The 13,408-nt window shown below is 40.7% G+C and overlaps 2 protein-coding genes and 1 pseudogene across 2 annotated transcripts in view; all 3 read right to left on the bottom strand.

The window, feature by feature from the left end:
* RPF2 (ribosome production factor 2 homolog) overlaps positions 1-6,777 on the bottom strand; it is a 40,592-nt gene extending 33,815 nt beyond the window's left edge. Inside the window, exons 1-3 of the mRNA XM_002929845.4 lie at positions 6,652-6,777; positions 4,544-4,676; positions 1,565-1,602 (exon numbers count right to left, since the gene is read on the bottom strand). Of these exons, the coding sequence (XP_002929891.2) occupies positions 1,565-1,602; positions 4,544-4,676; positions 6,652-6,674 (194 nt within the window). The 5' untranslated portion in view covers positions 6,675-6,777. The remainder of the gene's footprint in view (positions 1-1,564; positions 1,603-4,543; positions 4,677-6,651) is intronic.
* GTF3C6 (general transcription factor IIIC subunit 6) overlaps positions 1,564-13,408 on the bottom strand; it is a 30,494-nt gene continuing 18,649 nt past the window's right edge. Inside the window, exons 7-8 of the transcript XR_004628082.1 lie at positions 4,544-4,676; positions 1,564-1,602 (exon numbers count right to left, since the gene is read on the bottom strand). The gene's annotated coding sequence lies outside the window, so the exon portion shown is untranslated. The remainder of the gene's footprint in view (positions 1,603-4,543; positions 4,677-13,408) is intronic.
* LOC100472548 lies at positions 9,601-11,786 on the bottom strand (annotated as a pseudogene).

The following is a 13,408-nucleotide window of genomic DNA, read 5'->3' as shown; positions in this document are numbered from 1 at the left end:
TTCTTATAGGGTTAGAAATTCTGAAACTATGTATGTACTAGAAGTATACAAATAAGTAAATATGTATATGATCAATAATGAAAGCCAGGTTTCTTACTGTCAGAAGAAAAAAATTACAAGTAAGGAAAGAAGAAAGGCTGGAATGAAGTCTGTGGCATTGGGTTGGAATTAGAGGTATTAGTATGAACACATGATTTTTTATGAAGTACTGATATGAACTCAGAGTTTTAAAAATTCATAAATATAAATTTAGATGTACATGTATGCATAGGTTAATATGCATAATACATATTTTCAAGCTTGCTCTGAGGGGATCTAGAAACAATGACACTCCCATAGCAACAGAGCATACTTAGTGCCCAGATCTTCGTTTCTAAATTATCAGTCTCCGATATATGGAAACAGGGCTCCATAGAGAAGGGGTTGATTCCAGGGCTGTTGCAAGGAAAAATAAAAGATGAATGTGGAGCAACTTGTGATACCAGAAAAGAAGTACTGAAACACAAGGAGCATGTTGAAAAAGCACAGATGCCAACCTAAAAGAGATCCAATGGCCAAAGGGAGAATTTGAGCAACAGAAAAATGACAGCACTGGATTGTAACTCCAAAGAATATAATAAATACCTGTAAGGCCACACTAATATAAATGAGTAATTCAACAGAAGAGAAGATAGAGATTTTCCTTAAAAAATTCCAATTAGTAAATGTATAAGGAATGAGGGAGACAGAAAACCATCATTAGTACACCAGAGTAATCACCTCTGTAGACAAGATCCATTGATGGATGCTAAAATGAGTAAGAGAAAGTGAGAGGAGAAAGAGGATTATTTGCATAGTCTTTGCAGAGTCTCAAAGTATTTCCTCCAAACATTTATTAATTACAAAGGGAAAAATAGTAAATTTATAGTGGAGAAACCAAGCAGACAGCACTTTAACCGAGGTTAATGCTACCAGCATAACACATCCGGTATTCTTGCCAAAAATGCATAAGGCTCAATCTATTCATGAGAAACTTTAGACAAATCCAAACTGAGGGACATTTTACAAAATAATTAACAAGTACTCATCAAAAGTGTCAAAGTCATCAAAAAAGGAAAGACTGGGGAACTGTCACAAATGGGAGAGTAAGGAGACACGATAACTAAATGCAATGTAGGATCCTGGAAGAGAAAAAGGATATTACTGGAAAAACTGGTACAACCAAATCAAGTCTACAGTTAACATTATTGTACCAATGTTAATTTCTGACTTTTGGTAACTGTACGATGGTTATGTAAGACGCAACATTAAGAGAAGCTGGATAGTTATGAGAACTCTACTAATTTCTGCAAGCTTTTCTGTAAGTCCATAATTATTTCAAAATAATATATATATGCAAGATTACAACTACGTAAGTATTCAATACAAATGAAAACACAAACTGGAAAGAAATTTTAAAAATACTAATAGCTATATGTAAGGAACTGGCATGTTTTTTAAACAAAATACTTTTCTAAATCTCCCATGAAGTAATTGTTACTTTTACAATAGAATATAAGTTAAAATAAAATAAATCATTACTTACTTTTTATACAGAACGCCATACGGTTTTTTCAGTGCATACTGTAAAACATAATTTATAGCTTTCAAAACAAATTACATTTTGAAAAGCAGAAGTAAACATTAAATTGCATTGTATCAGTTGTTATATAAGATTACCTCGTCCCTGAATCCTATTCTGATGTCTTCTGCTTGGCTCCCTTTTAATCACTTATATAAACCTGCAACATAAGCTTAATATCCTAATTTAGACTGGACTTTCTTAATCTAAAGTTCCTATGTCCTTTCAAAAATCTATCCAACTTAAATGATTCCTTTCATTTCTTTAAATTCTATATATTCCATTCTTTACAGAAAAACTATTTACTTGAGAGTAGACAAGAAAGCAAAAGAAAACTTAAAAAAAATGAATCCTGTCAGGAAAGGGTGACAGAGTTGAAATGTTGTCTGGAGATGAGAGAACAGAGAGAGTCCCAGTAATGACAATCAGAATACTAGTTCAGAGTTTAAACACAGACCTTTAAAAAATTCCTGTCATTCAACCCTCTATTCGTTTTTTTCTTACTTCTTTCCCCTCATTCACTAATAATCACTTATTACCTGTATGGTAGAGTTCTGCTCTACCATAAGGAATAACAAAGTTCTAAGGCATTCCCTTGCATTAGGGAAAGGGGTAAATGAGGGAAACAATGAAAATAAAAATGATCATTCATCAACAATCAGAGTGGATAGCAAAGGAAATTCAGCAGTAAAATCTATCTTTTTAAGTACTAAAACTTCTTTTTCTTTTTTTAAGTTTATTTGTTTCAGTAATCTCTATAGCCAACGTAGGGCTCAAACTCACAACCCCAAGATCAAGAGTCAAACGCTCTTCCGACGCAGCCAGCCGGACAGGATTCAGTACTAAAACTTTTGATGATTCTTGGCCAAATGTTTCCCCACCTTGGTGTAATGCACATTACCACAGTGACAACTCAAGAATCATCAATATGAATGTCAACTACCGCCATAATCTGTAATATTGTGCTATTCTTAGAGCTTACTTAAATACAGAGCCAGTACCCTACCAACACAATGACACTGAGACAAAAAAGGATGAGCATGTATTAGACACTAAGATACCTGAACTATTGTGTTTAACAAGCAGAGAGAGTTAGTAGAGTTTAAAAAGCTATTCAATTACTTAGTTGATTTAACTCAAAGAATCTATCTGCTGTATTCAAGGCCTAAATATTCAACCACCAAATAGGTATCTCCATAGACTCTGCCTTTCAATCACTGATTAAACATTTACTGAGCATCTACTATGTGCCACACACTGGGCTAAACATCAGGCTAAAGAGGTAGAAAAAAAGTTTTTATCTTCATCACTTGTATGACAGGTCCTGAACTGAACACATCACTTCTCTCTCCAAACCGGCTCCACCTGGTATGTTCTCAAATTGGCATTATCACTCATCAAGAATCCAACCCATGGGGCGCCTGGGTAGCACAGCAGTTGGGCGTCTGCCTTTGGCTCAGGGCGTGATCCCCACGTTGTGGGATCAAGCCCCACGTCAGGCTCCTCCGCTGGGAGCCTGCTTCTTCCTCTCCCACTCCCCCTGCTTGTGTTCCCTCCTCTCGCTGGCTGTCTCTATCTCTGTCAAATAAATAAATAAAATCTTTAAAAAAAAAAAAAGAAGAAGAATCCAACCCAGAAACCATGCCCAAACTCTTCTACCCTCAACATCTAGTCTCTGATCATCTCTCATTTTCACTGGTACTAACACACTCCACATACTCATTACCTGCCTGACAGCAATGGCTGAATTAGTTTCCTACATTTGCTCTCAATTTTCTCTGGTCAAATCGATTAAAAGGGCTAATGATATCTGCCACCCCCAATCTTTCAATGGTTCCTTCGAGCGTTCAGAACAAAGCTCAAACTCCATGTTACTATCTGATTCCTGTCTGTTCTTCTAGTTCCGTCGAGCCCACTTTCCCTTTAGCCATCCCCAATTATTTGCAGTTCCCCAAATGCATCATGCTCCTTCACATTCCCTTTTGCACAAGTATTTTCCTCAGCCTCGGAAGACTTTCTCCTCCTCTTCCTCTCCTCCTACTTGCTCTAACTCCTCCTTCAAAATGAAATTTAGGTGTCTCCTCTGGGAAGCCCACCCTATATGTGGCTACCCTTATGGGATTTTAACCTTGCTTTCCATCCTACCCTGTACATGCCTCCAGCACAGCACTTAATTCACAATGCTATAATTTCTTACTTGCCTGTCTCCCTCATTAAGCTCACTGAAGGGATAGATGTGTCTTATATAACTATCAATCCTCAACACCTAGCACAGTACTTGGTATTGCTAAAGGAATAGACAATAATATATAGTTATTTCACTTTACAAACTAGATACATTCCTTAAATGTGAGTAAATCAAATTCTAGTAACTGAAATCAGTTGAAATTTACTAAGGGAACTATAGTAGTTGCTTTAAGGAAAACCAGTGGTTAGTGTCTTGCCAAGGCAAATAACCTCCAACTTGAGCCTTTCTCTAAAGCTACCAGTTCTTAAGGCAAGGCAAACTTATCCATGTATTTCTCCAGCAGCCTAAATCAGTATGCTGAAAATTTCCTAAAATAATTTCAATACCATTTGAAAAGTAAGTGTGCAGGGGTGTGTGGCTGGCTCAGTCGGTAGTGCATGCAACTTTTGGTCTCAGAGTTTTAAGTTCAAGCCCCACGGTGGGTGTAGAAATTGCTTAAAAATACAATCTTTTTAAAAATTAAAAAATACGTGTATATAGGGGTGCCTGGGTGTCTCAGTCATTAAGCGTCTGCCTTCAGCTCAGGGTGTGATCCAGGGTCCTGGGACTGAGCCACGCATTGGGCTCCCTGCTCCACGGGAAGCCTGCTTCTCCCTCTCCCACTCCCCTTGTTGGAGTTCCCTCTCTCGCTGTGTCTCTCTGTCCAATAAATAAATAAAATCTTAAAAAAAAAAAAAGTGTATATAGATACATACCACATCTTTAAGTACTTGTGTCACCATTGAATTTGCATTTCCCCCTTTAATCAGCATAGCATTTTTAATATTTTCACTGAGCTTCGGTTCTCTCTTCTCGAGGAATCTCTTGGCTCTTTTCGTTTTGGGCTTTCTGTTCAGAAAATCACAATTCATAACAACTTAAAACGTTTTCCTCATAATACAAAACAATGACTTGACTAACATGCAAATTCTTAAAACCCAACAGATATTACATAACGTTTATCAGTTAGGATTCCGCTACTAAACAAAATCTCACTTTTTAGGGAGATAATAGTAAAAGGCATTGTTATTACTATGAAGTGTTAATTTTATTAGCTTTTGATTTTTTAAAAAGGCCTTTTCATTTTTTTATATCCCCAGCATTCTTTTATTACTGCTTTTTTCTAAACCTTTATTAAGAAAAAAAACTCAATGAATACTATTGCTATTTTTACTCCATTATTTTTTCTTCAGTCTAAAGCAAACAGTACTCTTACCCTAACACAAAGAATTGCAAACCAACTAGTGATCAATCTGTGGGCAGTTAGTAAACACAGAGAGGCTACTCACTGCCTATCTTTCATCCAGGTTTAAGACCACAATGCCTACCAGGAAGTATACACTATCCAACATCAAGCTGAGAAAGTCAAATATTATTGCCACCAAAGGGGGATAATAATGACTGACAATTTTACAGAGTCACTCTATTAAGGTTTATCTTCACCCAGATCCCACAACACAGGTAAAAGTATTATCTTCATTTTACAGATGAGGCAACTGAGGCCAGGGAGGTAATGTGGCCAAGGTCACACAACTTACACAACTAGGCCAATCTTCAAAATGACCTAGATTCAAAAACTCATCTAGACTAATCACTCTGCAAAATACGAAGGGAAAACAAATTCGTTATTCTGATTGTATGATGTGACAGGAGGAGTAGAATGTTTTTATATATTTCTGTTCAGAAAAAGGGCTTCACTTCTGCTTTTACTATATCTTGCTTTTCCAACAGTTCTCTGCCATCTACTGCAAGAATTCCTCCTCTCTTAAATAACTATGACCCTCCATCCTCCTTTCAGTCCTATGGGCACTCTGGGCAGGAAAAGAAAAACAGAATATACACACACTCAATTTATCACACAGAGTTTACAAATTCTCCAAATAAAATGTCAAGCAATATAAAGCTTCCCATCATTTATTGTTTGATAAAGATACACGTTTGTTAAACCAAATCAAGAAATACATAGTATGTCTAAACTAAAAAAAAAAGTGCTCTATACTATTTAGTCCATGTGGTTTGTTACTTCTGGCTAACCAGCAACTAATGCAAATAACATCTTGTACGTTTGATCAGCTGTTTGTCCCCCAATCAGATCGTAGTCTTACTCATCTTTGCCGTCCCTGTACCTGGAGGAATATATAGCAGATGAGCAAAAATCTCTGAATTAATGACTGAAAGAAGAACTTGTCGTTTTCACTGCCTGTTAACCCAAGCAAATCTCAAGAAATAACAGCAGAACTATTTAGGAGACCAACAAATATATTCTGAACGCATTTAAAACAAACATCAACTCAAGAAGAGAAAGAAAAAGCTAACCATAATCAACATTTCTACGTGCTGTAGCAAAAGCTGTACATACATTCTCGCCAATAATCCTCACAGTTCTATGAAGTATGATTATTACGAACGCTATTTTACAACGTAAACTGAGGTTTAGGGGGATTATATTGCCCGAAGTCACAAAGCTTTGCGAACGCGCCGGGACTGTCACCTACATCTGTCAGATTCCGAGGCCTTGTGCTGGTGACTACTCATTACCTCACACTTCTTGGGAAGCCCAGGACGTTTCTAACTGGCCAAAATAAAAACAGCCAACATCTCCGTGCTACCGCCTGGCAGCTCCCATCAGTGGGCTTCCTGGCTCTCCGTCTCCCGGCGAGCGGCACCACCAACGGAGACCCAGGCTAGTGGCTAGATCGGCCCACCGCAGGCCCAACTGGCAGAGTGGGAAGCACGAGCGGCGGAACGGAGACTTTTTCACTCCTTCCCACCACAGGAGTCCCACTCTCCAACGTCCCCCAGAGAAGGGACCCAGCGCACTTACAAAACGCGATCCAAAGCGTCCATGGCTACCGCAACGCGAACCGGGAACGCACGTGCACCGCGCAGTTCCGCGAGATAGGCCAGCGCCCCGGAACAGGCGGGGCCGGAACTTGCGCGTGACGCCACTTCCTGAAACCACCCGGTCGTAAATGCCTAGAACGCTGCTGCGTTCCCTTGGTTACAGATTTTTGCCTTGTCTCTTAGACGGAAATGAACACTCTAGGTAACACCGCCTGTAGCTGCTTGATGTACACGCCTGTGTGTATACACGGAATAAGATATGCAGGGACCAGATGTTATTCTTCTGGGAATCTCCCAGAATGTTAAAAAGGTTGACAACATGGTAGGTATTCACGTAGTGGCTAAAAATATCAATGTGAAATGTGCCCTGCTGACTGAACTGTAAGATCAGTGAGGCAGAATTTAAAACTACCACAGTGCCTCGCTCCTAAAAGGTGTGCAGAAAATAACACTGCTGGGGCACCTGGGTGGCAAAGTGGTTAAGCATCTGCCTTCGGCTCAGGGCGTGATCCCAGTGTTATGGGATCGAGCCCCACATCAGGCTCCTCCGCTATGAGCCTGCTTCTTCCTCTCCCACTCCCTCTGCTTGTGCTCCCTCTCTCGCTGTCTCTATCTCTGTAAAATAAATAAACAAAATCTTTAAAAAAAAAAAAAAAGAAAGAAAGAAAGAAAATAACACTGCTGACTCCCATTTTCCCCCCAATTTTTAAATTGCCATATACTTCATATACCATAAATTTAACCCCTGTAAAGTGTACATGTCAGTGGTCTTCAGTATATTCGCAAAGGTACAACTATCACCACTATCTAATTTCAGAACATCTTTATCACCCACCCTCTCAGCCCAGTAGTGATTTTCCTTACTTGTCAACCCCTGGCAACCACTAATCTATGTCTCCATAGATACGTCTATTCTGAACATAACATAAAAATGGATTCACACAGTATGTGCCCTTTCTGTCCAGCTTCTTTAACTATGTTCATACATGTTCGTGTTTAAGTTTCAAACGTATAGCATATATCAGTACTTCAGTACATTCATTTTTTTTTCTTTTTTATTTGAGAGAGAAAGAGAACGAACAGAGGGCAGAGGCAGAGAGAGAAGCAGACTCCCACTAAGCAGGGAGCCCGATGCGGGACTCTATCCCAGGACCCTGAGGTCATGACCTGAGCTGAAGGCAGCCACTTGACTGACTGAGCCATCCAGGCATCCCTGAAATTAGTTTTGCAGATCTAAAATTAAGATGTCACAGTAACATGCTTTTTATATGAACAAATAAGGATCATTTACTTAATATCATATAGCTACATCTTTCTCTCAGATTATCTTTTTTCTCATGAAAGTAAAACATTTCCAATGCCCCTTCTTGAAACTTCTGGTGTTTGTAGTGTTGAAATGTTTTGCAAATATACACCAATGACATAGACTACTCCTTCCTTGTGGGAAATTTATGTTCTTATAAGTTTACCATGAAAGTAAATCACTTGAAATGCTATATGTACTATATTTCCTGAATTTTCTGTACTTAATGTCAATGACTTAATCTCAATCAGAATACTATAATCATATCTTAATAACTAGAGTTCATTGTGCTTTACATTGGGCAAGAAAAATTTGATTTTCAATCATAGTATTTTCACCTATGTAACAGAAATTTTTTCTAAACCCTTATTTGTGAATCCTACCCATTCTTAACATTACCAATTATGTGCAGAGTGACTGCACAACTGTACTTTCTTAAAAGGAAAAAGGAAAACAAAACAAGTTTTTTTCTGTCTTCCAAAGAAATAAAATAAAGATGTCAGTAGGGCTGCATTCCCCCTGGAAGCTCCAGGGGAGAATGTTTCCTTGCCTTTTCCAACTTCTAGAAGCTGTCTGCATTCCTTGGTAGTCCTCCATATTCAAAAGGCATCACTTGAACTTCTGTTTCTATTGTCACACCTTTCTGTCTGACTCTGGGACTTTTGAATCCCTCTTATAAGAGCCTTGTAAATACATGTGGCCCACCAGGATAATCTACAATCATCCCCCATCTCAAGATCCTTAACTTAATTGTAGAGCAAAATCCCTCTGGCCAAGTAAGGCAACATATTTACAGATCCCTGAGTTTAGGACAGGGACATCTTTTGGGGGCAGCACCATTCTATAAACCACAAGTTTCAATTTCTCCACTCTTTAGCAAAATTTGCTATTGTCCATCCTTTTTTATTAAGCAATCCCTGGGTGTTAAGTCATTTTCATTTGCATTTCCCTGAAGGCAAACGACGCTGAAATCTTTTCATGGGCTGATTGGCCATTTATATGCATACCTTCTTTAGGGAAAATGTCTATTCAATTACTTGCCCATTTTTAAAATTGTGTTGTCTTTTTATTGTGGAGCATACATAAATTCTTCGTATATTCTAGACATGAAACCCTTTTCTTTTCTTTTTTTTTTTTAAAGATTTTATTTATTTATTCGACAGAGATAGAGACAGCCAACGAGAGAGGGAACACAGCAGGGGGAGTGGGAGAGGAAGAAGCAGGCTCCCAGAGGAAGAGCCTGATGTGGGGCTCGATCCCATAATGCCAGGATCACGCCCTGAGCCGAAGGCAGACGCTTAACCGCTGTGCCACCCAGGCGCCCCGAAACCCTTTTCTGATACACAATTTGCAAATATTTTCTCCCATTGAGTGTCTTCTCATTTTCTAGATAGTGTCCTTTGAAGCAAAAAAGTTTTCAATTTTAATGAAGTCCAATTTATCCATTTTTTCTTTAGTTGCTTTATAGTCTTTCATATCTAAGAATCCATTTCCTAATCCAAGATGATAAAGATTTACACCTTTATTTTCTTTCTTTCTCTTTCTCTCTTTTTTCTTTTTTGGCCTTAGGCATGGTCTTTATTCACTTGGACATTGTATGAATGTTCCAATTTTCTTTTGCTGGAAAAAGTATAAAAATAGTTTTATATAAGAATCCATTCGTTACTGCAAATCTTCCTAAATCTCTGCAAATGGCTCTAAATGAGGGTAAATGAATGAACAAGAGGGAGACCTAGAGGGCAGGGAGAGGTTGGGCCAATCCTCAGGCACTTACCCAGATTCCTGCTAAAGACCTCTCTGTTCCTACCTTGTTAGCACCCACCACCACCCCCCCCACAGGTTCTCAGGGCTAAGGGCCCAGCAGCAAAGGGCATTTGAAAAGGTCTAGGAGGAGCTGTAGAGTCAAAAGGAGGGGGAGAAGTGAAAGCTAAAAGTGGTGCAACAAATATCCAGTTCCATTCCCAGGATTCCCTCCTGGGAGTGGGAGGATCTGGCAGGCACAGAACAGTGGGGCTGGACAAGGTGCCCTATGGGGTGATGGTGGGTCTTCGGTTCTGTGCCACTGAGTGGCAGTCGAGCCTGGGTTCTGGGAGGACTGGGGGAGATCAAGAAGGCCCCAGCGAAAAAGAGGCAAACACTTTGGCTCCACGGTGGACAGGGCTGAGCCTCTTTCCTCTGCTTTCCTAGCACAGTACAGATGCTGGCGCAGGAGTGGGAGTTGTGGCCAGAGCTCTGCAGTGAGGGAAGGCTGGGTCTGTGGCTCTCAAGCTAGGAAGAAGTAGTGTTGGGGGAGGACTCCAGGCAGCCCCCAGGTCAGACAATCTGTGTCTCAGCCACATAGGACATGTCTTTTTCAGTTCAAGGTTGAGATCAGTCACATCGCAGTCACATCACAGACACATTTACTTTTGTCCAAGTTATAGATGGAATTGTGGTCTTCAGGGGTGAAGAAAGGCGGAGGAGGGGCACAAACACTTCTGAGGACATCAGCTCCTTCAGCAGCTCTGAAGCTCATGCACCCTCAGGTGGGACTGAAGATTTCTAAAAGCTCTTTGGGAAGTTCCAGAACCCCTGTAGGGTCTGCCCTGATGGACTCAAAGGAAGTAGAAGGGTTGGGTGCAGGTGAGCTATTGCTGCTGCTGCTGTTGTCCAGCGGGGCAGAGGATTCAGTCTCATGCTGTAGGGCCCAGCGGGAGGAAACTGAGTTCACCATTGTCCTGATATCCGTTCCAGGGCCACCACTCATTGCAATCTCAGCTGTTGGAACAGCCACCCACTAGGCTTCAGTGCTGCCAGGAACAGGGCTGAGAGTGGCCACCTGAGCACTGTTTGGGTGAGAGGCATCTTGGTGCTAGGTCAGGGCAGGCTGGGGCAGAGGTAGGGGGCTAGAGCCAGCAAGGGGGATCAGGAAAAGATCTGCAGGTGGCAGCACTGGCACCACCACGGGCAGTGAGCTCCACGCCTCCTTGTTCACCAGCAGCACCTCAATGGGGCCACTTACGTTTTTCAGATGCTTCTGGTACTTGAAATCTGGTACCTGAATCTGGTACTCTTCCCATTGAGACCCTCTGGGGTGGGCTCCTGGAGGTGCTACTACTGCCTGGCAGGAGGATGTCTCAGCAAAACATCTGCAGATGTTCTCATGAGTGACACAGGCCAAGCCACTGTTCTGCCCTGTGCTCTGTGAACCTCCAGTCGCTCTGCTGCACCCATCTTGTGCTTGTCCAGTTCTTGCTCCTGCTACTGCAGGTCCCTGACATCTGTCTTGAGCTCATTCAGCTTTTATGTTTTTATACAATTTCCAGTGTATTGCAGCCAGGTCCCACACACTTCCACTGGATGCTATTCTTAGTTCTGGATCAGCCCTATCTTTCAGCACACTGGTAATGTCATACACCTGGCACAGAGGCTGTCAGCTACCAGCTTGATGTCAAGCATGGCCTCCTGCAGAAGTGACATAAATTTGGTGGTAAGAAGTCCCAAGCTCTTTAGAGCTGTCTTGGGGTGCCTAGGGGCATCGGCACCTGTGGCCCAGCCTCTGCCATTGTGCCGGCCTGCTGACTTCCCTCAAGCCAGGCCAGACCAGCACCCTACATTTTCTTCAAAGAATCTTATAATTTCAGCTCCTACATTTAGGCCCCTGGTCCCTTTTGAATTAACCTTTCATATTGTTTAAGACAGGGGATCCAACTTCATTCTTTTGTATATGGATATCCAGCTGTCCCAGTGTCATTTGTTGAATAGATTATCTTTTGCTCCACTGTATTGCCTTTGCTCCTTGGTCTAAAATCAGTTGACTAGGGGCGCCTGCGTGGCTCAGTCAGCTAAGCGTCTGCCTTCAGCTCAGGTCATGAGCTCAGGGTCCTGGGATCAAGCACCTGAGTTGGGCTCCGCTCTCAGCAGGAAGTCTGCTTGTCCCTCTCCCTCGGCCCCTCCCCCCACTCTCTCTCTCAAATAAATAAATAAAATCTTTAAAAATAAATAAAATCAGTTGACTATATTTATGTAGGTTTATTTCTGGGCTCTGTATTCTGTCTATTCTGTATTGTCTATTCTTTTGCCAATTCTCACTGTCTCTGTTACTGTAGCTTTATACCAAGTCTTGAAGTTAGGTAGTGTCAGTCCTACTGTTTTTCAATATTGTGTGGGCTATCTGGGTCTTTTGCCTCTCCATATAAACTTTATTTTTTTAATGCCTGATTTTTTTTAACAAAAGTTTATTCTTAAATGTACAACAGCATCTAAGACAACACTTCATTCTAGCTATAGGTGGCAACAGATACTATGACAGGGAATCCAGATGTTTAAACAGGAGTGGAATTAAGGATCACCATTGCCTAAGGCACAAGGAACAGCTTACTTTTGTCAGATTTCTTAATTCCACCGTGGCCAGGAGGGCCCACCCCACAGCCTTCACTTTTAGCTCCTCAGGTTTCTTCTGCTCCTCTTTCTGTTTCTGCTTCAATGCCCTATCTTTCTCTTCTATCTGCTTGACCTGCTTCTTGGGCTGCTTCAGGTACTTCTTCTTGCCACCTTCCACCTACCACCCCTTCCACAGACCCTGCCACCGGAAGCCTCTCCATATAAACTTTAGAATCGGTTTGCCAATATCCACAAATAACTTGCTAGACTTTGATTGGGATTGCACTCAATCTGTAGAGCAAGCTGAGAAGAACTGACATCCAGACAATATTGAGTCTTCCTATACATGAATATGGAATATCTTTCCATCTAGTTCTTTGATTGCTTTTATCAGAGTTTTGTTGTTTTCCTCATATGGATCTTGTATGTATTTTGTTAGATTAATACCTAATTTTTTCATTTTGGGGGTGCTAATAAAAATAGTATTGTGTTTTAAATTTCAAATTTCATTTGTTCATTGCCAGTATATAGGAATGCAATTGTCTTTGTGTATTAACTTCTATCCTGCATTTCAGCTACAATTGCTAATTAGTTCCAGGAGTTTTGGGGTTTGTTTTTGGGGATTTTTGGTAGATGCTTTCACATTTTTTATGTAGATGATCATATCATCTGGAACAAACAATTTTATTTCTTCCTCCCCAATCTGTATGCTTTTAGTTCCCTCTCGTTTGATTGCATTAACTAGGACTTCCAGTGCAATGTTAAAAAGCAGTGGTGAAATTCCCCAGGAAAACCGTCCGGGCCTGGAGTTTTGTTATTTGGAAGGTTGTTTATCACTGACTCAATCTCTTCATAATTTAATTGGCCTGTTTAAGAAATCAATTTCTTCCTGTTTCAGTCTTGGTAGTTTATAGGTTTCCAGGAAGGCCTCCATCNATAGGTTTCCAGGAAGGCCTCCATCTCTTCCAGATTGCTTAGTTTATTGGCATATAGCTGTTGATAAAAATTTCTAATAATCCTTCCAATTTCAATGGTGTTAGCCATGACCTCTCCTTTTTCATTCATAATTTTA

The sequence above is a fragment of the Ailuropoda melanoleuca genome, chromosome 10, assembly GCF_002007445.2.
Source record: "Ailuropoda melanoleuca isolate Jingjing chromosome 10, ASM200744v2, whole genome shotgun sequence".
NCBI classification, from domain to species: domain Eukaryota; kingdom Metazoa; phylum Chordata; class Mammalia; order Carnivora; family Ursidae; genus Ailuropoda; species Ailuropoda melanoleuca.
The sequence above is the reverse complement of the archived record's forward strand: the minus strand, read 5'-3'. Positions and strand labels throughout refer to the sequence as shown.